Raw genomic sequence first — 13,234 nt, 5'->3', positions numbered from 1 at the left:
AAACAGTGTGAATAAAACCTGGTCCTCCTGCATTTGGGAGGTACAGGTTCTACGGCACTGAGTTGCATGAGGTGATTTATTTCCCACTGTAGTAGGTGCTCATGAGAAGGGTCCCTGAAGAGCGATGGGGAATGGGGGTGGGTTGGTGGAAGAGAGGTGAAGGGGATGGAATAGCCCTTGCGTATAATTTCCAGAACCCATTTGTCCAATGTAATGGTTGCCCAGACCAGATAGAAAAGTGTTAAGCCGTCTCCAAAAGGACTGGAATCGAGAGATGGTTGCGGCAATGAATTTGAGGGGCTCTCAAAGCCTCAACCAAACACTTCAAAATGCCTGTCTAGAAGTAGATGGTTGGGATGTGGTGGATTGCCTGTCTGTCGTCGTCTTGCTGACGGTGTTTGGACGTTGGTAGTACTATTTCTGCAGCTGGGTATACAGAGCAGTACGGAATCGCTGGGTGTAAAATGTGCCCTGTTTCTTTTTATCAGGTACATGAGTTCCCAAGGTTTTCAGTGTGGCACGGGAGTCCTTGAGGGTATGCAAGGCTGTATCCGTGGCATCCACAAAGAGTTTCTGTCCCTTAAAAGGTAAGTCCTTGATCGTGGCCTGGATTTCCTTGGGGAAGCCAGAAAGGTGGAGCCAAGAGGCCCTCTGCATGACTACTGACATGGCAACGGAGCGAGCCACTGTGTCTGCACAATCCAATGATGCCTGCAAGGTTGTCCTGGCAATCAAGGAACCTTATGAGATGCTTGCTTTGTATTGTTCTTTTTTGCCTGTTGGGAGATGCTCAAACAGACATCTGTGCAAAAATGTTGTGAGTGTATTTGGCTAATAGTGCAGAGTAGTTAGCGATGCATAACTGAAGAATCACTGAGGAATAGGCCTTTCTGCCAACCAGGTCACGGCATTTCCAGTCTTTGTCATAACGGGTGGTATGAGCCAGGTGTTGTATTCCCCTTTGATTAACAACCAGTGAATTTAGGCTAGGGCGAGTGAAGATGAACTCAACCCCTTTTGCTGGCACGTAATACTTTTGTCTGAACAAGAAGGTAGGGCCGTGGCCGATGCCTGCCAGACTGTTTTTGCCAGATCCATAATGCCAGAATGAATAGGCAATGCAATCTTTACAGTAGAAGAGGCATAGAGAATGTCAGTCAGCTTATGCTGCATCTCTGGCAGCTCTTCTACGCAGACGCCTAGGGAATCAGCCACATGCTTGAATAGATCTTGAAAAAAATTAAAAGTTGTCCCCCAGTGGGGGGAGGCATGATTGTGTCCTCCGGGGACAAGGAAGAAATACGGGTAGGAGGTAGGATGTCACCCTCTATTAAGTCCTTGTTGCCCTCTTGCTCCTCCCTGGTGACTTCAGGGGAAACCGGGGTAATCAGCGAAGTAGATCTACTTGATCTTGGTGTTTTGAACCTGGATTGGTTAGAGGGCTGAATATAGTGAGCCCTGTACAGTGCCTGTGATGAAGTAGGAATGTTCATAATGTTTTCTCTGAATACTGTGTGGGTGCCTCAGTTTCCCCTATGCAATTCAAGTATCTAGGTGGTGGGATAAGGGTACGTGACTGTTGCAGAGCCCTAGAGGGCCAGGGTGATACTGTCTGCACAGAGAATGGCTGACATCCTGTCTCCTGGCAACTGATGGCCTGGGCCCCTCCCTTGCAAAATGCCAACTGAATGTGTTGGAGAACAGAGAGATCAGGTGACCTCCTAGCCCAGGAAAGAGACAAAGGCCAAAGGAGGGGCTGGAGGGGGTTTCAGTTTGGAGCTGGCTGGGGAAAGAGAGGGAGGCCCAGATCCAGGGTCTAGCCTCCATAGCCTCAAGATGGACCTGACTTAGGGGTTGTTTCTGTACCTACAAACTCTGTTTTGGACTGTGTTTCTGTCGTCTAATAAACCTTCTGTTTTACTGGCTGGCTGAGAGTTACATCTGACTGTGGAGTTGGGGTGCTGGGCCCTCTGGCCTCCCCAGGAACCCCAGCTGTGCAGACTTGCTGTGGGAAGCGCACAATGTGAGAAGGGGATGCTGAATGCTCTGAGGTCAGACCCAGGAAGGTCAAAGCTGTGTAAGCTTCTTGCCCTGGAGACAGTCTGCTCACAGGGAGGAGGCGCCCCCAGAGTTCTGCCTGGCTTCATAGAAGGCAGTTCCAGAGCATTGTCCGGTGACTCTGTGACAGTGCACACAGGTCCCAGTATGGCCAGTTTGGTGGGAGAGCCATTGGGGGGCATCCACTGAGGGGGTTGCCAGGGTGTGGGTTGTAGCCCTGAGGTTCCAGGTTTGGGTGATGAATGGCATGGGGTCCCCATCCCTACAGCCACTTGATCCTCCTCATCGCTTGAGAGAGGAGGGGCTGAGCCAGCAGGTGTAGCCATGAGACTCATGGCTGGTCTGGCTGGGGTGCCATCTGTGCCAAAGAGGTGTGCCCAGGGCAGAGGCAGCGAAAAGGTCTGCCTGGCTAACGAAATGTTGCGGTACTGGGAAGTTAGGTGCAGGCATAGAAGGCACACAGAGGTTAGTCAGCATCTGTGCTGCCGGTACTGCGGGCTTGCTGTAATATACAGGAACAGCATGCAGTGCCATAGCACTGCTCGGTGCCAAGGGCTTCAGCTCTCCAGGCTCTGAGGGAACAGGTAGTCAAGGCAAAACAAAGCCTGTCTTAGAGCTAGACTGCACCCGGGTCTTTCACTCCTCAGGCTGCCTCTGCACTGGACCAACTCGGTGCCCCATGGTCCGAGGCTGTGTGTGCCAATGGTACTGGGGCAGATTTAGCGGTCGGAGATCACTTTTTACATGGTGATTCTCCCAGGGGGAGGAGTAAGACCGCTCCTTTGTTTTCATGGGGCTGCATCCCCCTTTAAGTGTTACTGAGTGACCAGGGAGTCACTCCCATTGTGTAGTGGTGGGGGTAACCTGCTCTCTAGGAGGGGGCAGAGGTGCCTTTGGCAGGCTAGTGTGGAAAGAAGAAAGGGCTGTCCCATTACGCTACCACTACTACCCCGCCTCTGTCTGGCTGTGCAAACTGACTAGCCTCTAGCCCCCGCTGTCTCTTCAGGGGCTGTAAGCTACAGATGAGGTTAATCCAGGAGCTCCCTGAAGCACATCTGCTGGAGTGATCAGGTGGGGGAACGCCCCTCAGTACTGCAGCACAAGGGAGGAGTGACTTTCCCGAAAGTCTCACATACCTCGTCAATGTCCATGCCTTAGCACCCGTTCTTCTCCAGCTGAGCACTGCCGCAAAGGCAATCAGCTAATGGAGACTAGGCAGCAGCACAGTGTAACAGGGCAAGTAGGCTTCCTTCCCCAGCATTAACTGGGGGGGGGAGGGGGGCGGGCTTTTCCCTCTGGAAGCTGCACGGTGCAGCCTCTCCACTGAGCTACCCTTAAAGGAGGCAATTTTGCAACAGAAAAGCTTCAAAAACAGACTCCAACCAGAAACTGCTGAACTAGAATTAATATGCAAACTAGATACTATTAATTTGGGCTTGAGTAGAGACTGGGAGTGGCTGGATCATTACACAAATTAAATCTATTTCCCCATGTTAAGTATCCTCACCTTTTTGTCAACTGTCTGAAATGGGCCATCTTGATTCTCACTACAAAAGTTTTTTTTCTCCTGCTGCTAATAGCTCATCTTAATTAATTAGACTCTTAGAATTGGTTGGGCAACTTCCACCTTTTCATGTTCTCTGTATGTGTATATATCTTCTTACTCTATGTTCCATTCTATGCACCTGATGATGTGGGCTGTAGCCCATGAAAGCTTATGCCCAAATAAATTTGTTAATCTCTAAGGTGCCACAAGTACTCCTTTTGATATTGATATGGAAGCCACCACAGGGGATTCAATTTTCACATTACATTCACTAGAAGCCTCTATTAGTAAATATACCTGAAATACCCACATCCAATCTGGAAGTCCTATCAAATGTAGGGATCCTTGCCAGAGTACACGGAGCCTTGTTTATATTAATCTAGATGGAAGCACATTTCTGAAGCACACATTTCACAGGGTCAGACAGTTACATCAGCAGAAGCAGGTTCTATAATGATAAATGCTTTATTTTTCACATCACAAAAATAGAGGAACAAAATATCACACAGAAAAATAGATACAATTAAATGGAGAGGTATATATTTTACATAATCTTGTTTTTAAAGAGGAGACGCACAAAGGAAATTAATATCCCTGCAAGTTTTAGAAAGGAAAGTTGTTCTGTGGATTTAAATAGTGACACACTGGATCTGGTAACCTGAAAGATGCCGTTTACACAGACTGCATGCAAGGAACAGTGCCTGGGGACAGGTTCCCCATACAGAGAAACTCTCTTGCAATTTGTGTAACATTCTTGATAGTTTGCCTTTGGCAAATACAAATATGAAATGTAGATCCTGTTCATCCCCAAGTCAGAAAATGAAATGTCCTTACTCACAGGAACTGAGAATCAGTCTGCACACTTGGCACTGACACCCCTTGGCTCACGCACCCACCCCACCAACTCTTTATGGGGAATTCCAGTTCAGACTCACATGTAGGATGTGCAGAATTGAGCCACAGACAAGGATGACTGGGACCATTCTGTGACCCTGGTGAAAATCAAACCTCAGGAAATCCCCAACAGTTTTTGTTAAACTTGGAACAAGGCAGCTAACATTTTCTTTCTTGTTTTTCAATTCAAATGCTGTTCAGTCACCTGAGCCTTAGGCAAGGTTAACATGAATTGCAACTACCATCAAAAGGCACAAAAGTCTCCCCACCCCATTGCCAACTTTCTCCAGACAAAAGACAGTTCTATGACATTTGGACTGGGCTGCGCCTAAAGAGGCGGCAAGGTTCATACTATATGCATATGAAAATGCAGAAAAAAAGTGTTCTCACTCCAGTCCCACAGCTATCTTCTCCGTGGCAAAGACTAATGACACAGAGCTGGCTTTACCTGATTGATGGAAAAGCCCCACCAAGCTTGCTTTGCTCAGAAGCCTCAAAAAGAGCATAAGAACAGCTGAGTAAGTCCTTTACAGGGCACGTCCACAACATTCCTGGGAAAATGCCCATCTAAGTACAAGGTAGCAGCCAAACTGCTACTTAAAGCCCCTTTCTTCATGCAGCAAGGGCAGTAGGACTGCAAAGTACAGGGGGAGTCTCAGACATTCCTCTCCTTTGGGTCATTCTCAGAAGGGGTTTGAAAGTCCCAGCACTGTGTTAGTGCTTGGGAGGGGGAAGGAGTTATACCACTGTGCAGCTGGAGACAGGCCAAGAGTGAGCACTACATTGAGGCAAGCTGCCAGTTTGCCCGAGAATAGAGAAAACTGACCTTGGGATCAACTGAAGGAAAAAGGACAGATAAAAATTAGGTTAGGGGAGAAAAGACAAAACACCAGTGCTCCAGGCACCAGTGTGTCCCAGTTCCTGAATGCACCAACATGAGAGGTGCCGTGGCAGTTCCTGTCCTGTGAGCAACACATGCAAGAAGGCCGAGCCTGGGACCATACCGTTGTGGTGGGACACCAGGGAATTTGTAGTTTAGCAGCACATTTTGGAAGCTCCTCTCTGCGGAAGGCTTACAGAGCCTTTTTCACTCCCACTTGTAGAGCTTCACCATCTTCTCAGTGAGAGTGGCCAGGAAGTTACTGTGGTTCACTGTGAAGGGGCAGATGTCCAGCACAGGTAAGTCAGTTTGTAGCTTCTGCAGTAAGGAGCCACTCCCAGCATCCCACACCTGTGAAGTACAAAGGGTCAGTCACCACAGTTCTCACCTCCCACTCAGCCTTAATTTCTAATGTTGCTGGTGGGAAGCAGCCCCCCCTTCAGAGAAACATCCCAGAGAGCGCAGCCATTTCCAACACCTTCCCCTGCCTGCCAAGACTCACTTTTCAACCAATAAGCCTGCCATGAGCCTCCCTTCTGGAAGGTCAGATAATCAGGGACATGAGTTTAGAGATGCCACCTAAATGTGGCTGTGCAAGGTGCTGCTATTCAAAACAATTCTCATAAAAACCAATCCGTCCAGAAGTGGTTTCAAGAAGCCATGAACAGAAAGTGCAAGGTTTAGGAATACATGAACTTGATACAGGAAACACTTCATTGTAAAAATGGGCTGGTGCAGAAGCAGCAAGGCCAGCAATGCCAAGTGTGATCAAAGATGAGAAATAAAAATGAAAACAAGTTCCTTCACTGTCATACTGAATGTTAAGACAACCCTCAGGACAACTCTAAGACAATTCATCTGTAAGGCAAGAGCTGGATGACTCAAGGAAGGGCAGGCTAGTGGAAGAAATTAACACAACTTGCCGGAAGCAACATGTATCTCCTGCTTAGGTACCCAACAAGAATGTGGGAGTAGGTTTAACTAAATTAATAACTCAAGTGAGGTAAGGCTGTGCTGCTTGTGGGCGAAAGCATCCTAGAGCTGCTAAGGTAACTTCCAGGCCATAATCCTGTGTATCTTTTGGAAAGGGAAATTAATTTGTGCTGGAGACAAGTTAGAACTGTTAGCAGGACAGCTGAAGTCTGACTGCACTAGAGAAGGTTGCTCTTTGAGCCAAAGGCACAACCAAGTACTGAAGTGGGAAATTTACAATGCCTGAGTGATAGCACATATATGGGAGAGCTGGTCTGATCAGGTGCACTGGCTAAGCAACACGACTTATTGAAGAAGGCAAACCCTGTCCTCCCACTCTCTGCTTCTCTAAGCACTCCACTTCAGTATTCTCGTCGTATTCTTGGGAAACCACATGCATACAAAGCCACATGCACTCTCCCTGATGTGCTATCTAGGCAGCAGGTAGCTGGACAAAGACAGAAGAGAAACAGAGTAGCGGTCTGGGCTGACTAGACTATTTGAAAAAGCTTGCACATTTTCTTCTCCAGTCTTAGGTAGGACGTGCAGGTCAGGCAGTATAAGCAGGATGTAAAAGCAGGTCGAGAGTCAGTCTGGTGGGCATTAATGCCTTGATCCTGCACGCTACTTTGCACTAGGGGCTATAGGTCTCAGACAGAACCCCAGGGAAGTTAACATACAAAGCAGAAGGTAGACATAATCACTCACTTCTGTGTTCTTAGTAGCCTGTGCTAACTCAGGGAAAATGGAAAATGGGCAAGGGTGGTCATTTGTGATGAGGCAGTCTGATTTTTGCTTATTGAAGTTTTTCTTAAAACATGTCCCATGGCTCAGTAATCCTGTACAAAATTCCTTTAGCTTGCATTTCCCACAAAATTTATATAAATTCAACACTTACTTCTCCAAAAGTCATTTTCCAGACATGAACCAAATGTAGCCAGTACTGCCTAAATCAGGGGTGGGCAAACTTTTTGGCCCGAGGGCCACATCTGAGAGGGGAAATTGCAAGCAGGGCCATGTAGGGCTGGGGCAAGGGGCTGGGATACAGGAGTGAGTGCAGGATGTGGGAGGGGGTGTGGTGTGCAGGAAGAGGCTCAGGGCATGGGGTTGCGGCAGAGGAGGGGTGTACAAGGGGGCCAAGGGAAGGGGGTTAGAGTCCAAGAAGGGGTGTGGAGTGCGGAAAAGGAGCTCAGGGCAGGAGTGCACAGTGCAGGAGGAGTTCGGAGTGCGGGGTCTGGCCTGGCGCTGCTTACCTGGAGCAGCTCCAGGGTGGCAGTGGCGCTCAGGCAGACTCCCTGCCTGCCCTCACCCTGCACCGCTCCCAGAAGCGGCCAGCACCACGTCCCTGTGGCCCCTGGGGGAGGAGAGGGGAGCAGAGGGCTCCGCACGCTGCCCTTGCCTGTGGGTACCTCACCTAGGGTGACCATATGTCCCGATTTTATAGGGACAGTCCTGATATTTGAGTCTCTCTTATACAGGTTTCTATTACCTTCACCCCCTGCCCCAATTTTTCACACTTGCTGTCTGGTCACCCTAACCTCACCCGAAGCTCCCATTGGCCAAGGTTTCCTGTTCAGGAAGGTGGGAGGTGGTGCCTGCAGGCGAGGGCAGCACACAGAGCCCTCTGCCCCCACTCCTCCAGGGACCAAAGGAACATGGTGCTGACTGCTTCTGGGAGCAGTGCGGGGGCCGTGCCGCCATGGGGGTGGTAATCCCACAGGCCAGATCCAAAGTCCTGACAGACCGAACCCAACCTGTCGTTTGCTCACCCTTGGCCCAAATCCTACCCAAAAAATTGTGCTTCACAGGGTATTCCTGTTCTTTGATATGTGGTTATGTGTACCGTTAACAGATCTATAAACCCATGTCATTTAGGAATATTACATGCTTCATCAAGACAAGACCTCTATTTATCAAGTGTGTGTGTGTTATGATTACTCTTACTGTAAAGAATTTTAGTAATACTATTTAATGCATTAAAAAAAAATCTTATGCACAGATTATGCAAGGGGAGGGGATTTAAATTAAAACTGATTTTTTCCTACACCCACTCCCCACCCCCACCCCCACCCCCTGCTTTAATAATAGGATATGGAGCCTCTCACTTCTGTGACTAGTTCAATTCCAGTCTGGGTTTACTGTGACTATGAGCTACCAACTAGCAGCTCTTCAGCCTGAGGGAGATAATGGATTGAGACGTAACAATTTCCCACCTGGTCAGGATCTACAAGAACCCTGGTTGTTTGTTTCAGAGAAGACATGAAGAATGAACCATCTTCACTCCTAGAGATGATCCCTGCAAGTCAGTATTTAGTTACACTGACAGAGCAATGTGGATGAAGCAGTATAGCTTCTTGTGCTGTTCCCTAACCACAGAACAGTTACATTAGTCTCCAACAGCTGTTACACCTCTACCCTGTTATAATGCCACCCAATATAACATACATTCAGATATAACGCGGTAAAGCGGCGCTCAGCGGGGGGGGAGGGGGGGAATGTGGGGGGCTGCGTGCTCAGGTGGATCAAATCATGTTCAATATAATGTGATAAGATTTTTTGGCTCCCAAGGACAGCATTATATCGCGGTAGAGGTGTATTTTATTGCTCCCAAGGAAGGCTGGATGGACCAATTCTCTATCAGACCCCTTATGTAAGCAAGAGGTTTGCTTTGAGGCTGTAGCCATAGCATTTTAAACATATCTAAATGCAAAGGTATGCTCTTATCTTGGAGGCTGAAGTCCTCCTTCAACCGCAGAACAGAAACCACACAGATGGCAGCAGTACAAGTCTTCTCCCCTATCCCCTGCCAACCTGTCTCAACCCTAACCTGATGGGATCATCTCTAGGAGGGAAGTTCATCGCTGGGCTGCCATAGACCATATCGTAAGAAGTGATGTTGCAACTCTGCAGGCTTGAACTCTTCCCTGTGAGCTAGTATTGAGCTAGTGTGCTAGCATGCTGCTGCTGTAAGTGGCACTGTACCAGCAGGGGTACCATTTGTACAACATGATGTTCTCTTTAGAGGAAGGTGTTAATTCCTAGGCCATTGCCAGAGTCTATCATGGCTAATTACATTCTGCCTACCTACATTCCTCCAGTAGGAAGCAGGGACAAGTTTACTACAGGAGCAACCTGCCTATATTTAAATTAAGGACACAGCATTTAGTTTTGTGCATTGCTGGTTTTCAGTGTAAAGCAGTATCTCCAAATTGCCAGGGAGTTAGCCAGTCCCACAAGCAAAGTATGGAAAGTTAATACACACACCCCTCCCTGCCCACTCACCTGTTACCCACAATACAAGTTCCATCACATTGGATTTAACAACACTGGGACAAATAAGGTTTCCCTCCTAAGCGCTGCCTGGTGAAAATGAAAGGAAAAAGGAAATACCATGGCAGAGTTTGAGGCCTCATCGCCAGCGCACACCAAGATGCTGCCATCCTCCTCTGGACTCCGAAAGATGGCATTTTTGGTCAGCAGTTTGCAGGTGGGTCCAGCACTGAATGTCTGAACTGGGTGACAGGAGCAGACCATGTCGACAGATGCGTCCATCAGTTGGCTACAGGACAGTTCCATCACCACACAATGCAGGCAATTGTTGCTCTTATCTGTGGGATGTAGACAAAGGGTAGCTCCACTGACAAGCTGAGTCACTTGCCAAATACAATTTTCCCCAGTGTACAGTAGCCTCTCCAGGAAAGGGCTAGAACTAAGCTACAAAGAGACGAAAATCCTAATACAAACCCACTCAGGGTCATCACAGGGATGGAAGCCCTAGGCAAGAGGTGTTGTTGGAAAAAAGAAACAATCCATTCTCAGCAGCCTCTGTTCTGTACATGTGCAGTCGCACAAAAAGCTTTACTGTGTCCAAGGGGGGACATGGTACTAGTGTGCTATCCAGGCCTTCGCCTTTTAAAACTAAAAGCATCATTTCTGCTATGCTCTCAGCCTTCCAAAGCTGCCACCAAATCCTGGCACGTCACAGGGGCTTATGTGGCAGGGCAGAATTACGACAAACTGATAAAAGCGCTGCATAGAAGGTGCTGTACTTGCACACAATTACTTACTAGGCCTGTAAGTTGCAAGGCAGTGCCGAGTGCTGATTTCAGTCTGAATATCGATGCAGCCTCCAGGCTCTAGAGGCAGATGGTGAGGCCGGTAGGAGTTGCTGGCCTTCTGTTCCCAAAAACAGCCTCCTTCTAAGCTCCCAGCTACTACTCCACCATATGGCAGTGTGGTGGAGGCCATTTGGGGCAGGTAGGACAGGGACACCACAGGACACCTGAAAGGAGAATTTTCGAGAGCCTGTAACTTGACCATTCAGCTTTAACACTTCCGAGCCCCCTTCCCAGTCTTGATTTCTCCCAGTTGCACTTTTCAAGGGGGGTTCACAGTCAAGTTAATAATAATTAGCTCTCTTCACCCTTGAGTAGTTAACGTAAATGAACAGAAGCTTTTGGACACAAATTAAGCAACAACTATTTCTATAAAATGCCCCCTTGAAAGACACACCCAATTGGATTTAGCAAGCATGTGAGGATGAAAGCATGAAATTAAACACAGAATCATGGAATCGTAGGTCTGGAAGGGACCTCGTGAGGTCATCTAGTCCACTCATGACAGGACTAAGTATTATCTCGACCAGTGGTTTTCAAACTTTTTGTATTGGTGACCCCTTTCACACAGCAAGCCTCTGAGTGTGACCCCTCCCTTATAAATTAAACAAGGTGGAGGGGAAAGGGGAGGGGAGGATTTGTAATTTAATGGGGGCTTAGGGCTATCAGCCCCACGGACCTGACAGCTCACAGCCCCCATGTAACCACCTTGTTACCCCCTGAGGAATCATGACCCCCAGTCTGGGAACCCCTGATCTAGACCATCCCTGACAGGTGTTTGTCTAATCTGCTCTTAAAAATCTCCAATAATGGAGATTCCACAACCTCCCTAGGCAATTTATTAGGGTGTCAATTAATCACAGTTAACTCACACGATTAATTCAAAACAATTAATCGCGATTAATCGCACTTATAACAACAGAATACCAATTGAAATTTATTAAATATTTTTGGATGTGTTTCTACTTTTTCAATATTGATTTCAATTACAACACAAAATACAAAGTGCACAGTGCTCACTTTATATTATTTTCATTACAAATATATGCATGTAAAAATGATAAAAGAAATAGTATTTTTCAATTCACCTCATACAAGTATTGAATTGCAATCTTTTTATTGTGAAAGTGTAACTTACAAATGCAGATTTATTTTTGGCTACATAACTGCACTCAAGAACAAAACAGTGTAAAATGTTAGAGCCTACAAGTCCACTCAGTCCTACTTCTTATTCTGCCAATCGCCAAGACAAACAAGTTTGTTTACATTGACATGAGATACTGCTGCCTGCTTCTTATTTACAGTGGCACCTGAAAGTGAGAACAGGTGTTTGCATGGCACTTATGTAGCCAGCATTGCAAGGTATTTACATGCCAGGTATGCTAAATATTCATATGCTCCTTCAATCTTTGGCCATCATTCCAGAGGACCTGCTTCCATGCTGAGGATGCTCATTAAAAAAATAATGCATTAATTATATTTGTGACTGTACTCCTGGGGCAGGGGGAGAACTGTACATCTGCTCTGTTTTACCTGCATTCTGCATATATTTCATATTATAGCAGTCTCGGACGTTGACCCAGCACGTTTGTTTTAAGAACACTTTCACAGCAGGTTTGACAAAACGCAAAGAAGGTACCGATATGAGATTTCTAAAAATAGCTATAGCACTCGACCCACGGTTTAAGAATCAGATGTGTTGTCCAAAATCTGAGAGGGATGAGGTGTGGAGCATGCTTTTAGAAGTCTTAAAATAGCAATACTCCAATGCGAAAAACTACAGAACCCGAATCACCAAAACAGAAAATCCAATCTTCTGCTGGTGGCATCTGACTCAGATGATGAAAATGAACATGCGTTGGTCCGCTTTGCTTTGGATCATTATCAAGCAAAATCCATCATCAGCATGGAAGCATGTCCTCTGGAATGATGGTTGAAGCATAAAGGGACACATGAATCTTTAGCGCATCTGGCATGTAAAAATCTTGCAACGCTAGTTACAACAGTGCCATATGAATGCCTGTTCTCACTTTCAGGTGATATTGTAAACAAGAAGCAGGCAGTACTATCTCCTGCAATTGTAATCAACTTTGTCTGAGTGATTGGTGACCAAGGAGGAGGACTGAGTGGACTTGCGGGCTCTAAAGTTTTACATTGTTTTATTTTTGTAAGTTCAACTTTCATGCTAAAGAGATTGCATTACAGTACTTGTGTGAGATGAATTGAAAAATACAATTTTGTTTTTTACAGTGCAAATATTTGTAATAAAAAATAAATATAAAGTGAGCACAGTCCACTTTGTATTCTGTTATAACTGAAATTAATATATTTGAAAATATAGTAAACATCCAAAAATATTTAAAATAAATGGTATTCTATTGTTGTTTAACATCATGATTAATCGTGATTAATTTTTTTAATCGCTTGACAACCCTACAATTTATTTCAGGGATTAACCACCCTGACAGTTAAGAAAATTTTCCTAATGTCCAACCTAAACCTTGCCTGCTGCAATATAAGCTTCTTGTCCTAATCTCAGAGATTAAGGAGAACAATTTTTCTCCCTCTTCCTTGTAACATCCTTTGTACTTGAGAACTGAGAGGGGACATAAGTTCTCTTTTCCAGAGTGAACAAACCCAATGTTTTCAATCTTCCCTCATAGATTATGTTTTCTAGACCTATAATTTTTGTTGCTCTTCTCTGGATTTTCTCCAATTGGTCCACATCTTACCTGAAATGTGGGGCCCAGAACTGGACACAGTTCTTCA

At 46.3% G+C, this 13,234-nt stretch overlaps 1 protein-coding gene across 5 annotated transcripts in view; it reads right to left on the bottom strand.

Moving 5' to 3' along the window:
• Nucleotides 1-4,050: 4,050 nt before the first annotated feature.
• The window catches only part of RFWD3 (ring finger and WD repeat domain 3), a 48,508-nt gene continuing 39,324 nt past the window's right edge, over nt 4,051-13,234 (bottom strand). For all 5 annotated transcript variants that reach the window (XM_032791829.2, XM_032791830.2, XM_075073818.1 and 2 more), the window contains 3 exons: nt 10,418-10,632; nt 9,741-9,958; nt 4,051-5,729 (listed from right to left, as the gene is read on the bottom strand). In XM_032791829.2, the coding sequence (XP_032647720.1) occupies nt 5,586-5,729; nt 9,741-9,958; nt 10,418-10,632 (577 nt within the window). In that variant the 3' untranslated portion in view covers nt 4,051-5,585. The remainder of the gene's footprint in view (nt 5,730-9,740; nt 9,959-10,417; nt 10,633-13,234) is intronic.

Source organism: Chelonoidis abingdonii, chromosome 19 (genome assembly GCF_003597395.2).
Source record: "Chelonoidis abingdonii isolate Lonesome George chromosome 19, CheloAbing_2.0, whole genome shotgun sequence".
Taxonomy (NCBI): Eukaryota; Metazoa; Chordata; order Testudines; family Testudinidae; genus Chelonoidis; species Chelonoidis abingdonii.
The sequence above is the reverse complement of the archived record's forward strand: the minus strand, read 5'-3'. Positions and strand labels throughout refer to the sequence as shown.